Source organism: Piliocolobus tephrosceles, chromosome 4 (assembly GCF_002776525.5).
Source record: "Piliocolobus tephrosceles isolate RC106 chromosome 4, ASM277652v3, whole genome shotgun sequence".
Taxonomy (NCBI): domain Eukaryota; kingdom Metazoa; phylum Chordata; class Mammalia; order Primates; family Cercopithecidae; genus Piliocolobus; species Piliocolobus tephrosceles.
The window spans coordinates 45,729,272-45,744,815 of record NC_045437.1 but is presented as its reverse complement, the minus strand read 5'-3'; the positions used below and the strand labels follow the sequence as shown (position 1 = coordinate 45,744,815).

Genomic DNA, 15,544 nt, shown 5'->3' with positions numbered 1-15,544 from the left:
GAAGACATTTTCTCTTGCCCTCCTGCACTCCTCCCTCACACCTTCTTTTCTGATGGCACAGGGACAGGAAGCCTAGAAACGTAGCAGCCATCTGGAAATATGAGGTCACAAGCATGAGGAAGACATAGCAGGTAGCCAACTGCCTCCTGAAATTCTGCTAAGATGCTTCTCGGGCAATTCAGTCACAACATGCCCCAAAAGGAACTCTAGGTCTTTCCATTTCTACCTTTGGAATTTCCCATTTTGATAAATAGCATCGCCACCCGTGTGTTGCTATTGTCAGAAACTTGGTGGATACCACTGACTGACTCTTCTCACTCCCAGCTTCCACAATTCTGCCTACCAAATATCTCCTTGCAGGCTCCTTGCATTCATTTTTTTTTTTTTTTTTTAATTGTGGCACAGGGGGAAGGGGCGGCAGGCACCATGTCCGGCCGCGAAGGTGGCAAGAAGAAGCCACTGAAACAGCCTAAGAAGCAGGCCAAGGAGATGGACGAGGAAGATAAGGCTTTCAAGCAGAAACAAAAAGAGGAGCAGAAGAAACTCAAGGAGCTAAAAGCAAAGGCCATGGGGAAGGGGCCCTTGGCCATAGGTGGAATTAAGAAACCTGGCAAAAAGTAAGCTGTTTCTTGTGCTTGAGGAGATGGTGACCCTTTATTTCATCCTTATTTAAACGTCTATATTCCCTGCCATAACATCTTTTGCCACCTAAAGCTGGAATCAAGTGTTGTCTTGGAGCTGTTGTACATTTAAGAATAAACTTTTATAAAAAAAAAAAATCTTAAAAAGAAATTGTGGCACAGTACACATACAATTTACCATTTTAACCATCTTATTAAGTTCTTTTTTTTTTCTTGAGACAGGGTCTTGCTCTGTCACTCAGGGTGGAGTGCAGTGGCACAATCTCGGCTCACTGCAACCTCTGCCTCCCGAGTTCAAGTGACTCTCCTGCCTCAGCCTCTCAATCTTTTTAATTTTTATTTTCTTTTATTTTTTGTAGAGATGGGATTACAGGCGTGAGCTGCCACACTTGGTCATTTTAACCATTTTGAAGTATACAGTTCAGTGGGGTTTAACACATTCACAATGTCGTGCAAACATCACCATTATCTAGTTCTAGAATCTTTTCATCACCCCAAAAGAAAGTCCCATATTCATTAAGCAGCACTTCCTATTCCTCCCTTCCTCCAGCTCAAGGCACTAATTTGATTTGTGTCTCTAGATTTGCCTATTCTGGATATTTCATAAAAATGAAACCATACAATATGTGGCATTTGTGTCTAACTTCTTTCATTCAGGATGTTTGCAAGGTTCATCCATGTTGTAGCATGTATCAGTACTATTCTTTTTGTGGCCAAATAATATTCCATTGTATGGATATACCACATTTTGCTTATGCATTCATCAGTTGAGGGACATTTGGGTTGTTTCTATCTTTTAGCTATTGTGAATAATGTTGCTATGAGCATTTGTGTATATGTTTTTGTTTGACCATCTCTTTTAAATTTTCAGGGTTGTATACTTGAGAGGAATTGCTAGGTCATATGGTAATTTGTGTTTAACTTATTGAAGAACAATCAACAATTTTCCACAGCAGCTACATAATTTTACATTCCCACCAGCAATATATGAGGGTTCCAATTTTTCTGCATCCTCACTACACTTATTATTTTCTGGTATTGTTTTTAATTATAGTCACCCTAGTGGGCATGAAGTGGTATCTCACTGTGGTTCTAAGTTATATTTCCCTCCTGATCCATGATGTTGAGCGTCTTATCATGTGCTTTTTGGCCACTGTATACACTTTTTCTTTGGAGAAAAGTCTATTCAAGCCCTTTGTCCATTTTTATTTATTTTTAGTTTTTTGAGACAGGGCTCTGTCACCCAGGTTGGAGTGTAGTGGTATGATCATAGCTCACTGCAGCCTCAACCTCCTGGGCTCAAGCGATCCTCCCACCTCAGCCTCCCAAGTTGGTAGGGCTACAAGTGAATGCCACCATGCACAGCTAATTTTTAAATTTTTTGTAGAGATAGGGTCTGACTCTGTTGCCCAGGCCTGTCTTGAACTTCTGGCCTCAACAATCCTCCTGCCTCAGCCTCTCAAAATGCTGGGATTGCAGGTATGAGCCACCACACCCAGCTGCACATTTTACTTACTTTTTAAAAAAAATGGCACCTCACTCTGTCACCTAGGCTGGAGTGCAGTGGCATGATCCTGGCTCACTGCAACCTCCACCTCCCAGGTTCAAGCAATTCTCCTCCCTAAGCCTCCCAAGTAGCTGTGATTACAGACGTATGCCACCATGCCTGGCTAATTTTTGTGTTTTTAGTAGAGACAGCGTTTTACCATGTTGGCCAGGCTGGTCTTGAACTCCTGACCTCAAGTGATCCGCCCACCTCAGCCTCCCAAGGCTGAGGATTACAGTTGTGAGCCACCACGTCCAGCCTCCACCTGCACATTTAAAATGGAATTGTTTGGTTTTTAGTTATAAGCATCCTTTATATATTCTGGATATTAGACCCTTATCAGATGTGTGATTTGGTGAATATTTTCTCTGTTCTGTGAACTGTCTTTTCAGTCTCTTGGTAGTATCCTTTGATGCTACAGGGGCCAAGGGAAAATTTCCCCCTTTTCCTCTGAAGGTCTGCTGAAAAATCACCTGAAAAAAGGCAGATTAATAGGGGAAAATGATATGCAAACTTATTAGCCTGCATGGGAAAAAACCATAGAATGATTGCCCAACCCCACAATGGGGCACAGATAGTTACATTCCCTTCTTCTTAGTGGGGAAGGGAGACAAAGAATCATGGACAAATTTAGTGGGGATAGTAACGGATTTTTAGGGGAATTCAATGGGCTTGAAGAACAAAGTCTGTTTGAAGGACACAGTCTGCTGAACCCACAGAGCCGACAATGGTTTGTGACAAAAGTCTGTCCAGGTGTGTTAACAGATTTCAGTCTTTCTGCGATATGAGTTCAGTTAATGAAAACCCAAGGAAGGGACCAGAAGTAATTACTTTCTTCTTCTTCCTTTTTTTAAAAAAAGTAGTTAGCATTTAATTAACCTCCCTCCATGTGGCTTCAAGCCACTAGGACACAGGACCCCCGACTCCCTTAAATCTTCTCCTCAGCTCTTCTGCTGAAGAATTTGGCTTATCACGGTGACAGGCTGCTTTGCGAACTTTTCCTTTCCCAGAACTTTGCAGTAGCCCAATTGCACCACATCAATGATGGAAGCAGCCCCAGTCTCGTTTTTAGCAGCATTCACCCGTGTCTGCTCACTGACCAATGTCCACAGTTTGTCAAGGTTGACAGGTGGGCAGAAGCTCTGGTTCCTCTTTAAGTGATAATGCCTCATACCAACTTTCCCAAAGTAGCCTGGCTGGTATTTGTCCAAGCTGAGCCTGTGGTGATGCAGACCACCAGCATTACCATGGCCTCTGGGGTGCTTCTGGTGCTTCCCTGTGCGGCCGTGGCCGTGGCTCACGTGGCCCCGAAGTTGCTGGGTCTTTCTCAGTCTGGATGGCATGTTGGCGGCCTGGATGAAAGAGCAATTGCTTTCTTCCTTGGTGAGTCCAGGCTTTAGGCAGATTTGAGAACTTAGAGAACCTCATCCTGAGATTAGAGAGAGACAAAGGATTGAGAGGCAGGAGGCAGGGGGAAGGTCAGGGAGACCTTGAGCCTTCTTGCTCAGTTCAGCAGGTCAAAGCGCCATACTTTGGGGTATCGGTTTTTGAGTCTCAACAATGTATACAAGTTTTTCACTTTGTTGAAGTCCAATTCATCTTTTTCTTCTGGTGCTTGTGCTCTAAGTGTCTTACATCTACTTTTGAGTGTTTTATTCCATGCACAGAGCACAAGGATATTTTAAATACCTAAATCTGATAATGACTCCCTTGCTTAACACCTTCAATAGTTTCCCACTGTATTTAAGATACAGTTCAAAATCCTCGCTATGGACTACAAGGCTATGCATGATTTGGTCCCTGTCTTCCTTTTGGCCTCATTTTTCCATATTTTTGCTCACCTTTTTTACCTTCAGTTTCTCAGGTATACCAGGCTCTCTTAAATCCCAGGAACTTCTCACTTGCCATGGTCCCTGCCTGGAATGGTCATCTTCCTCTCTTCTGTACTTCGCTAATTCTAATTCATTCATCATTTTAAGTGTCACCTCCACGGGAAAGCCTTCCTTAACCCTCTGCTCCAAACTTATTCCCAGTTTGCGAAAGGTGGAATTTTGCAAGCCGATTGTTAAACATTGCATTATAAATTAAGTGGTATACATTTACAATTAAGTTATAATAAAAACAAATGCAATAAACACCCAAAACTTTTCATGTTCTAATTATTTTATTACATTCTATATTTGTGCTCCTGAGGTCACAATGGAAATAGAATGGAATGTGTGGTGGAAATAGAACGGAGTGGCCTGCTACTGTGTGTGCATCCTGTGCTAGCTAACCCGGCTGTGGTGGCAGGAGAGCTTGACATCAGCCATGGTGGGAGTATTTGAGCAAAGACTACAAATCAGGCTGGCTTCGTGAGGCTTTTTGGAAAGCAGGGGTTAACATTTACACTGTCAGTCAGATTTCCCATCACATGCAGACATGGCATCTTGAATTTGTCTACTGTGGTCCTTTCCATGGATGTAATCTTTCAATTTATTATTTGAAATAGTATATTTAATGTCCGTGTTTCTCACAAGAATGTGAACTCTGGGAGGGAGTGGGGTGCACATTGTTCCCTATTGACACCTGTATCTCCAGCACCTAGCACAGTTCTTGGCACTTGATACATACTTAATCATTTGTTGACAGAATGTCAATAAGAGCCAAGAAGCAAAGTCCAATGTTTTAAATATAGATGGGTCGATGGCAGGGATTCATCTTGGAAAGTATAAAATTTTCCATTTCACTCATTGGCTACCTTGAGGGTTTAAATATTGATGATCATTTGATTATATTCAAAGCTTACCAGGTTTAAACATTTCTTTGATGCCTTTTTAATTGGATGATAGCTAGTGATGGCCAAAGGTGACTTGACCTTGGCTACATATTAGTTTCCTACGGCTGCCATAATAAAGTAAGCCACCCAAACTGGGTAGTTGAAGACAACAGGGACACATTGTCCCACAGCTCTGGAGGCTAAGAGTCTCAAAAATCAAGGTGTTCACAAGGCCATGCTCCCTCTGAGACTCCCCTGCCTCTTCCTAGCTTCTGGTGATGGCCAGCAGTCCTTGGCATTCCTTGGCTTGCAGCCGCATCACTCCAGTCTCCACTTCCATCTTCACAGTGTCTCCTTCTCTTGTATTTTCTCAACATCTTCTTACAAAGACACCAGTCATATTGGATTAAAAGTTCACACTACTCCAGCAGGACCTCATCATAATTCATTACATCCAATTACCCTATTTCCAAATAAGGTCACATGCTGAGGTACTAGGGGTCAGGATTTCAAGATTGCTTTTTTGGGGGACATAATTCAACCCGTAATACCCTGCAAGTGGCCTGTTTCATATAGTGCATGCCCGGCGCATTACAACCAACCGGGCCAGGCAGGTTCCCGCTCGTCTGCACAGCTTCATGTAATTTGTCTATAAGGCTGTTTATTTCCTCTAGCTCCAGACCTTGCCTTAGTTATGAGTGGGGAGTATCTCAGAACCCCAAAATGACCTCAAGCCCAAATATAATCATTATATTTGTTTTGTTTGAAATAAAACAACCCACAAACCACAACTGCCAGGGATTGGAATCTGGCACAAAAGCACAAAGACATACTTTTAGACCCAGGCTGGGATACCTGAGAAGAGGGACAATATTTGGGCCAATTCTATATAAGCATTGAAATGCCAGAAGTGATCACTACCCTCAGGACACCACCAGTGAAAGAGGTGGTGAAGGTAGAGCTAGGCCCAGCCCAGCCCTTCTGGGTCATTTCCCTATAAAAGCAGAGTATGTTTCTATATCTTTCTGGGGACATTTATTTTCAGTAAGAATTGGTATAGACAATATTTGTCAAGCTAGAAAGATTCAGAGAAATTATCGAAATCACCCCCTTATTCTACAAAACCCAGAAGGCCAGAGAGGGGTCCTGTCTTGCCCAGGGTCGTCAGGTTAGAGAGTGGCAATGCCCAGGCTAGAACCCAGGTGGTTTCCATCCTGGGTACGTGCTTAATCCATTGCTTTGCCAGTAGCTTTGTGGTGTGAAGTCCATAGCTGCAATGACCAACAGCTTTTCCCTTGGTTCAAACGTAAGGTTAAAAACCCAAGGGAAGAGTATGGAGAGTGAACCAGTACAGACACACTTCTGACATCCAGGAAATGACAGGCCTACTATGACTTCCTCATGAGAAGACAGAAAGCTACTTATTCTTTTTCTTTTTTTTTCTGGTCAATACAACATAGTAGGATTGCTACCACTAGAAGCATTATGGGAGAACAAAACGCACGAGTATTAATGAGGCAAGTTTAACTCTTACTAACAAAATACTATCTTATTTTATATATATATAAAATCATCTTTGCAATCAATTCTAAAAGCACTAGATTTGGAGTTCTGCAGTCCAATTTCATTTTATTTAGAGAATTAAAATTGTGAAATATGAGCAGGAAAACCATTATTATCTGCTGTAATCGTACTCTTATATCCCAGAGACCAACACAGCTCTCATTCTGCATTCCTGTGAAGGTAACTGAGCTAAAAGTGATTACCATTGTTAAACTAAATTTGGCCTGAGAAAAGCTACCATACTGGCATATTTGAGTCCTTACATAACAACTGCAACCAAACTTAGTATGTAATAAACTGAAAACCCAGCTTAGGGGTATGCTTTTGTAACAGCTAGCTGAGTCTTAGCCAATCACAGCAGCCATGCTTCAGTCAGTAGCAGGCAGCCACCTACTCATGTTAAAATAAGGCAAGCACTGGACTGTAACCCGTCCAGTTGTTTCTGTACCTCACTTCCATTTCTTGTACATCGCATTTCTGTTTCTGTTTATAAGTGTTATTCGACCAGAGTATTAAACTCCGTCGGAGCCCCAGTTTCTCTGAAACTGTTCTGGTACTGAGAACTGCCTGATTCATTTTTTGCCCACCCAGTTAAACTCTACTAAATGTAATTTGTCAAATGTTTCTCTTTTAACATAATTATTAAGTGCTCTGATTTTTTAAAAAGGCTCTGGAAAATTTCTGGTTAAATGTGGCAGATTAGACACTTACTTGTATCTCCACTGTCTCATGAAATCCAACTAAAGTGATAGTAAAGGGGGAAAGAAGGCAAACCGCAAGTTCTAAGGGTGTGGAAATGGAGACAACTAAGACAAAAAAAAATCAACAGAAAAAAAAATCGGGAGCTGGAAAGAGAAGAATGTGCATGTCAGACTGATTTATCAAACCAAAGGAAACAGAACCCCAAGCCTGCTGTAGAAGAAGGCAGCAAGAAGGTAACTCACTCTGCCAAACATGGCAGAACCTGGGACTCTGAAAGCAGGGGTGCAGAGAAGGGCTGAAAACAAGACAGCTTAAATAAATGGGAGCAGCAAGTCTCTCAGATTTCCTCCTTGACCTACACAACAGATGATGCCCTCTCCCCAATCCTGGCAGGAGACTGGAGGTTTACTCTGTGGAGAAACCAAATCAGAGAAGACTTAGGGATCCAAGCCAGGCCTGAGACACCCTATTGAAATTGGGTGAAAGTCTGCATACCAAATGAAGAGATTTCATCCTCCTCCTCCTCCTGCTGCACCCTCGGAACACCAGCAGCCAGGCATATAAAATCCATGCAGGAGATGAGGGGATTTGACTTTGGAGCCTCTGACCAGTCCAAGTTAGATTCCGACAAGTGGGTAGTTGGGGTGGGCTGGTGTTCCACTGTGAAGAGACTGGGCCTTGCCTGATCTCTTAACGATGTTCGCAAACTCAGCTGCACATTAGAATCACCTGGAAAGCTTTAACATGTGCTAATGCCTAGAGATTCTGAATTAGTCAGAAGTACAGCCCCAACGCAGGAGTTTTAAATGTTCCCCAGGTGATTCTAATGTACAACTAAGCCTGAGAAACTCTACTTTAATAAAACCTATCCCTCAACACCTTCCTGTAAGTGCCTCATTCCTGATCTTTTCAAAGAACCAACTTTTAGTTTGGTTGATTTGCTCTATTCTTTGTCCATTTTCTATTTCATTGATTTCAGATCTTACTTCCTTTCTTCTGCTTACTTTGGGTTTAATTTGCCCTTCCTTTTCTACTTTCTTAAGGTGGAAACTTAGAACACTAATTTTTGACCCTTTTTGTTTTCTAAAAGCAGCATTTAATGCTAAAAATTATCTTAAATCACTACTATAGCTGCATCCCACAAATGTCGTTACGTGGGGCTTTCACTTTTGTTCGGTTCAAAGTATTTTCTAATTTCTCTTGTGATTTTCTTCCTTGGCTTATGGGTTATTTAGAAGTATGATTGCTTAATTTCCAAGTATTTGGGGTTTTTCCAGATATCTTTCTGTTATTGGTTTTAACTTTAATTGTGTTGTGGTCAGATAATATGCTTTGTATAATTTTGATCTTTTTTATGTATTAAGACTTGTTTTATGGCTCAGAATATGTTCCACTTTGGTGAATGTTTTATGTTCACTTAAAAAGAATATGTATTCTGTTGTTGGGTGGAATGTTCTATACTTGTCAATTAGTCAAATCAGTTGAGAGTGTTATACAAATTGTATATATCCTTATTTTTTTGCATGTTATTATTGTCATAAATTTTACTTTACAGCTATCTTAAACCCTGCAATACTTCTTTTTTTAAATGTAAATAATTATATTCAAAATAAAATTTAAAATAAGAAAAAAGTCTTCTATAATTACCTACATATTTATAATTTTCAGCATTCTTCATTCCTTTTTGTACATTTTATTTTCATTTATTTATTTATTTTAGAGACAGGGTCTTACTCTGTCACCTAGGCTGGAGTGCAGTGGTGCAATCATAGCTCACAGTAACATTGAACTCCTGGACTCAAAGGATCCTCCTGCCTTAGCCTCCTAAATAGTTAGGACTACAGGTGCATGCCACCATGCCTTGCTAATTTTTAAATTTTTTGTAGAGATGGGATCTGGCTATGTTGCCAGACTGGTCTTGAATTCATGACCTCAAGCAATCCTCCCTCCTCAGCCTCCCAAAGTTCTGGGATTAGAGACATGAGCCACCACGCTTGGCCAGCATTCTTCATCCTTACATGTAAATTCGAATTTCCATTTGGTATCAATTTATTTCCTCTTGAAGACCTTCCTTTAACATTGTTTTGTATTGCAGGCCTGCTGGCAATGAGTTCTCTCTGCTTTTGGTTGTTTAAAAAAGCTATACGAGCAGCCAACAAACATGAAAAAATGGTCATCGTCACTAATCATCAGAGAAATGAAAATCAAAACCACAGTGAGGTACCACCTCACACCAGTCAGAATGGCCATTATTAAAAAGTCAAAAAATAACAGTTGCTGGCAAGGCTGTGGAGAAAAGAGAACACTCATACACTGTTGGTGGGAATGTAAATTAGTGCAGCCACTGTGGAAAGCAGTTTGGAGATTTCTCAAAGGACTTAGAACTACCATTTGACCCAGGAATCTCATTACTGAGTATATGCCCAAAGGAAAATAAATCATTCCACACACACACACACACACACACACACAAACACGTGCATTCGTATGTTCATCACAGTTCTATTCACAACAGCAAAGACATGGAACCAACCTAGGTGCCCATCAGTGGTAGAATGGATAAAGAAAACGAGGTGCATAAACACCAGGGAATACTACACAGTCACAAAAAAGAACAAAACCATGTCCTTTGCAGCAACATGAATGCAGCTGGAGGCCATTACCCTAAGAGAATTAACACAGGGACAGAAAACCAAATATTGCATGTTCTCACTTACAACTGGGAGCTTCATATTGACTACACAAGGACATAAAAATGGAAACAATAGATGCTGGGGACTACTAGAGTGGAGAGGGAGGGGGATGTGGACTGAAAAACCACCTGTTGGGTACTATGGCCACTACCTGGGTTATTTTGAAGATACCACTTCAGTGTCTTATGAATTGTATAGTGTCTATTGAGGTCTACTTTGTTTGTTTGTTTTCCTGAGACAGAATCTCACTTTGTCACCCAGGCTGGAGTGCAGTGGCATGATCTCAGCTCACTGCCACCTTTGCCTCCTGGGTTCAAGCAATTGTCCTGCTTCAGCCTCCCTAGTGGCTGGGATTACAGGCATGTACCACCACAACCGGCTAATTTTTTATTGTTGTTATTGTATTTTTAGTAGAGACAGGGTTTCACCATGTTGACCAGGCTGATCTCGAACTGGCTGGTCTTGAACTCCTGACCTCGTGATCCACCCACCTTGGCCTCCCAAAATACTGGGATTACAGGTGTGAGCCACTGTGCCCGATCGAGGTCTACTTTAATTTTTATCTTCAGTTTCTGAATATAAATTTCCCCCCTCTGGCTGCTTTTGTGATTTTCTCTTTATTATTGATTTTTGGCCATTTGTGATTTTCTTAATGTTTCTTCTACTTGCAATTGAGATTCTCGGATCTGTGTATTCATAGTTTTAATCAAATTGGGGACTTTAAAAAAAGCCATTCTTTTCTCAAATATTTTTCTGTACTCCACACACCCCGCCCCTGCCATTACATGTATGTTAGAAAGCTTGCTATTTTCACATAGTTTACCGGGGCTCTATTCAATGTTTTCTGTCTTTTTGTCTCTCTGTGTTTCATTTTAGGTAGTTTCTATTGCTATATCATCAAGTTTACAGATCTTTTCTTCTGCATTATCTAATCAGTGAATCTTATCCCGTATACTTCTCATTTCAGATATGGAACAAAATATATGTGATTTGATTTTCTTAGAGCAGTTTTAGGTTTACAGCAATATTAAAAGGAAGGTACAGAGACTTTTCATATACTCCCAACCCCACACTTGCACAGCCTCCCCTATTATCAACATTCCCCACAGAATGGGGCATTTGTTGCAATTGATGAACCAACATTGGCACTTCATAATCACCCCAAATCCATAGTTTTTCTTGGGTTCACTCTTGGAGTTGCATATTCTGTGGATTTGGACAAATGTATGATGTGTTCCACCATTATAGTATCATACAGTGTACAGTCATCTCTTGGTATACATGGGGGATTGATTCCAGAACTGCCTGCATATAAACAAACCCACACTTACTCTGAGCCCACAGTCAGCCCTGCAGAACCCACATATATGAAAAGTTGGCAGTCCATATACTTAGGCTTTGCATCCCACAAGTACTGTACTTTCAATCTATGCATATTGTTGCAAAGAATATCCATGTATATCAATCCCTCATTGTTAAAGGGCCAACTATAGTTTCACTTCCCTAAAAATCCTCTGTGCTCCACCTATTTGCCCCTCCCTCCCCACTAGCCCCTGGCAACCACTGATCTTTTTCATGTCTCCATAGTTTTGCCTTTTCCAACATGTTGTTTAGTTGGGAACACACAGTATGTAGCCTTTTCAGGTTGGCTTCTTTCACTTAGTAATATACATCTAAGATTCTTCCATGTCTTTTCATGGCTTGATAGCTCATTTCTTTTTAGCACTGAATAATACTCCATTGTCTGGATATACCACAGTTGATTCATTCACACACTGCAGGACATCTTGGTTGCTTCCAGGTTTTGGCATTTGTGAATAAAGCTGCTATAAACATCCATGTGCAGTTTTTCCCATGGATATACATTTTTAGCTTCTTTGGGTAGATACCAAGGAATACAATGCTGGATCATATTGTAACAGTATTTTAGTTTTGTAGGAAACTGCCAAACTGTCTTTTAACATGGCTGTACCTTGTTGCACTCCCATCAGCATTGCAGCAACGAGTAAGAGTTCCTGTTGCTCCACATCCTTGCCAGCATATGGTGGTGTCAGTGTTCTGGATTTTGGCCATTCTAATAGATATGTAGTGGTATCTCATTGCTTTAATTTGCATTTCCCCTTTGACAGATGATGTGGAGCATCTTTTTATATGCTTATTTTCCATCTACATATCTTCTTTGGTGAGGTGTATATCAAGGTCGTTGGCCCATTTTTAAAATTGGGTTGTTTGTTTTCATATTGTTGAGCTCTTTGTGTATTTTGGATAAGAGTCCATTAACAGAGGTGTCTTTTGGAAATATTTTGTCCCAGTCTGTGGTTTGTTTTCTCCTTCTCTTGACATTTTCTTTCACAGAGCAGAAGTTATTAATGTTAATGAAATCCAGCTTATCAATTATTTCTGTCATGGATCATGTCGTTGGTGTTGTATCTAAGAAGTCACTGCCATACCCAAGGTTATCTCGATTTTCTTCTGTAATTTTATATAGTTTTGTGTTTTATATTTAGATCTAGGATCATTGTAAAGAATGTAAGGTTTATGTCTAGATAAAGGTTTTTACATGTGGATGTCTAGCTGTTTCAGCACCATTTGTCGAAGAGACTATCTTTGCTCCATTCTGTTGCCTTTTCTCATTTGCCAGAGATCAGTACACTATATTTATGTGAGTCTATTTCTGGGCTCTCGATTCTGTTCCATTTGACCTACTTGTCTATCCTTCTGCCAACACCATACTAACTTTATTATAACTTCATAGTAAGGTTTGAAGTCAGGTAGTGTCAGTCCTTCACCTTTGTTCATCTCTTTCAATATTGTATTGGCTATTCTGGGTCTTTTGCATGTCTGTGTAAACCTTAAAATGAGTTTGTTGATATCTGCAAAATAACTTGCTAGGATTTTGACTGGGATTGCATTGAACATATAGATTAAGTTGGGAAGAACTGACATCTGGACAATATTGGGTCTTCCGGTACATTAATATGGAATATCTTTTATTTAGTTCATCTGTCAGGAATTAGTATAATTTCTTCCTTAAATATTTGGTAGAGGTCATCAGTGAATCCATCTGAGCATAGTGCTTTCCATTTTAAAAGGTTATTAATTGATTCAATTTCTTTAATAGATATAGGCCGGCCAAGCACGGTGGCTCAAGCCTGTAATCCCAGCACTTTGGGAGGCCCAGACGGGCGGATCATGAGGTCCGGAGATGGAGACCATCCTGGCTAACACAGTGAAACCCTGTCTCTACTAAAAAAAATACAAAAAACTAGCCGGGCGAGGTGGCGGGCGCCTGTACTCCCAGCTACTCGGGAGGCTGAGGCAGGACAATGGTGTAAACCCGGGAGGCGGAGCTTGCAGTGAGCTGAGATCTGGCCACTGTACTCCAGCCTGGGCGACAGAGCCAGACTCCGTCTCAAAAAAAAAAAAAAAAAAAAAAAAAAAAGATATAGGCCTATTTATATTATCTATTTCTTCTTGTGTGAGATTTGGCAGATTGTGGCTTTCAAGGAATTATTTCATTTCATCTACGTTATCAAGTTTGTGGGCTTAGAGTTGTTCATTGTATTCCTTCATTATCCGTTAGTTTGTTTGTTTGTTTGAGACAGAGTCTCACTCTGTTGCCCAGGCTAGAGTGCAGTGCATGATCTTGGCTCACTGCAACCTCTGCCTCCCAGGTTCAGTTGATTCTTGTGCCTTAGCCTCCCAGGTAGCTGGGAAAAGGTGTGCACCACCATGTCTGGCTAATTTTGTATTTTGAGCGATTCTTATGCCTCAGCCTCCCAAGTAGCTGGGATTATAGGCATGTGCTACCACATCGGCTAATTTTTGTATTTTTAGTAGAAACGAGGTTTCATCATGTTGGCCAGGCTGGTCTCGAACTCCTGACCTCAGGTGATCCACCCGCCTTGGCCTCCCAAAGTGTTGGGATTACAGGCATGAGCCACTGTGCCCAGCCTAACAAATTTAAAATAATAGAATTTACACCGATGCCTGATTTCAGATCACAATGTTAAACTAAAAATCAGTAACAGAAAATTAACTGGAAAATCCTAAAATACATGGAAATTAAACAACACACTTCTAAATAACATATATCAAAGAAAGCGCAAGAAAAAATTAAAAATTTGTGAACCAAATGAAAATGAAGACACAACTTATCAGAATTTATGTGCTACAGAAAAAGCAGTGCTGGCCGGGCGCGGTGGCTCAAGCCTGTAATCCCAGCACTTTGGGAGGCCGAGACGGGCGGATCACGAGTTCAGGAGATCGAGACCATCCTGGCTAACACGGTGAAACCCCGTCTCTACTAAAAAAAATACAAAAAACTAGCCGGGCGAGGTGGTGGGTGCCTGTAGTCCCAGCTACTCGGGAGGCTGAGGCAGGAGAATGGCGTAAACCCGGGAGGCGGAGCTTGCAGTGAGCTGAGATCCGGCCACTGCACTCCAGCCCGGGCAAGAGAGCGAGACTCTGTCTCAAAAAAAAAAAAAAAAAAAAAAAAAAGAAAAAGCAGTGCTTTGAGGGAAATGTATAGCATTGATGCATGTATTAGAAAAGAAGAAAGATCTAAAATCAGTAATTTAAGTTTCCACCTTAGGAAACTAGAAAAAGTAAAGTAAATCCAAAGAAATAATAAGAATTAGAGCAGAAATCAACGAAATTGAAAATAGAAAACTAATAGAGTAGATCAATTAAATTAAAAGCTGGTTCTTTGTAAAGATCAATAAATTTGATAAGCCTCTAGCCAAGCTGACTAAGAAAAAGAGAGGACATGCATTACTAACATCAGAAATGGAAGAGGGAAGGGACATCACTATAGATCCCATGGACATTAAAAGGATAATGAAGGGCTGGGCGCAGGGGCTCACACCTGTAATCCCAGCGCTCCCATATATCTGTATATCTATATATCTATATATCCTATTAGTTCTGTCCCTCTAAGAGGACCCTGACTAATACAGTGACAGAGTGAGACTCAATCTCAAAAAAAAATTACTAGAGTATGTTTTACGGATCAGAACATAGCCTGTCTTGGTGAATGTTCTATGTAATCTTGAGAAGAAAGTATATCCTGCTGTTGTTGGATGAAATAGTCAATTACATCTAGTTGATTGATAGCATTATAGATATATAACAGAGTTCAACTATATCTCAACTGATTTTTTTTTCCTGCTGGATCTGTCCATTGCTGATAGAAGGGTGTTGAAGTCTTCAACTATGATAGTGGGTCCATCAATTTCTCATTGCAGTTCTCAGTTTTTGCCTCATGTAGCTTGATACTCTGTTGTTAGGTATGTACATGTCAAGGATTGTTCTGTCTTCTTGGGGAACTGACCCCTTTATCATTTTGCCCTTCTTAATCCCCGATAATTTTTCTTACTTTGAAGTCTGTTTTGTCTGAAATTAATATAGCTACTCTTCCTTTCTTTTGATTAGTGTTAACATCATATGCTATTTTCCATTCATTGAAATTTAGTGTGTCTGTGCTATTATATTTAAAGCAGGTTTCTTATAGATAACATAGAGTTGAGTCTTGTTTTTTTGACGAACTTTGACAATCTGTCTTTTAATTGATGTATTTAGACCACTGGTTTTCAAAGTAATTGTTGAAATAGTTGGATTAATATCTACCATATTTGTTATT

The 15,544-nt window shown here is 40.5% G+C and overlaps 1 protein-coding gene and 1 pseudogene across 1 annotated transcript; one reads left to right on the top strand and one right to left on the bottom strand.

The window, feature by feature from the left end:
- The first annotated feature begins 411 nt into the window (after positions 1 to 411).
- Positions 412 to 621, top strand: LOC111539882 (annotated as a pseudogene).
- Positions 622 to 3,128: 2,507 nt separating this feature from the next.
- On the bottom strand, positions 3,129 to 3,530 carry LOC111539883 (60S ribosomal protein L27a-like). The gene has a single exon (XM_023207889.1). It carries the CDS (start codon positions 3,528 to 3,530, stop codon positions 3,129 to 3,131), a length of 402 nt encoding a protein of 133 aa, XP_023063657.1.
- Positions 3,531 to 15,544: the final 12,014 nt, after the last annotated feature.

What these genes read in the sequence shown, in the direction of transcription:
- LOC111539883 (XM_023207889.1), bottom strand. Translation starts at nt 3,530, where the DNA reads ATGCCATCCAGACTGAGAAAGACCCAGCAACTTCGGGGCCACGTGAGC.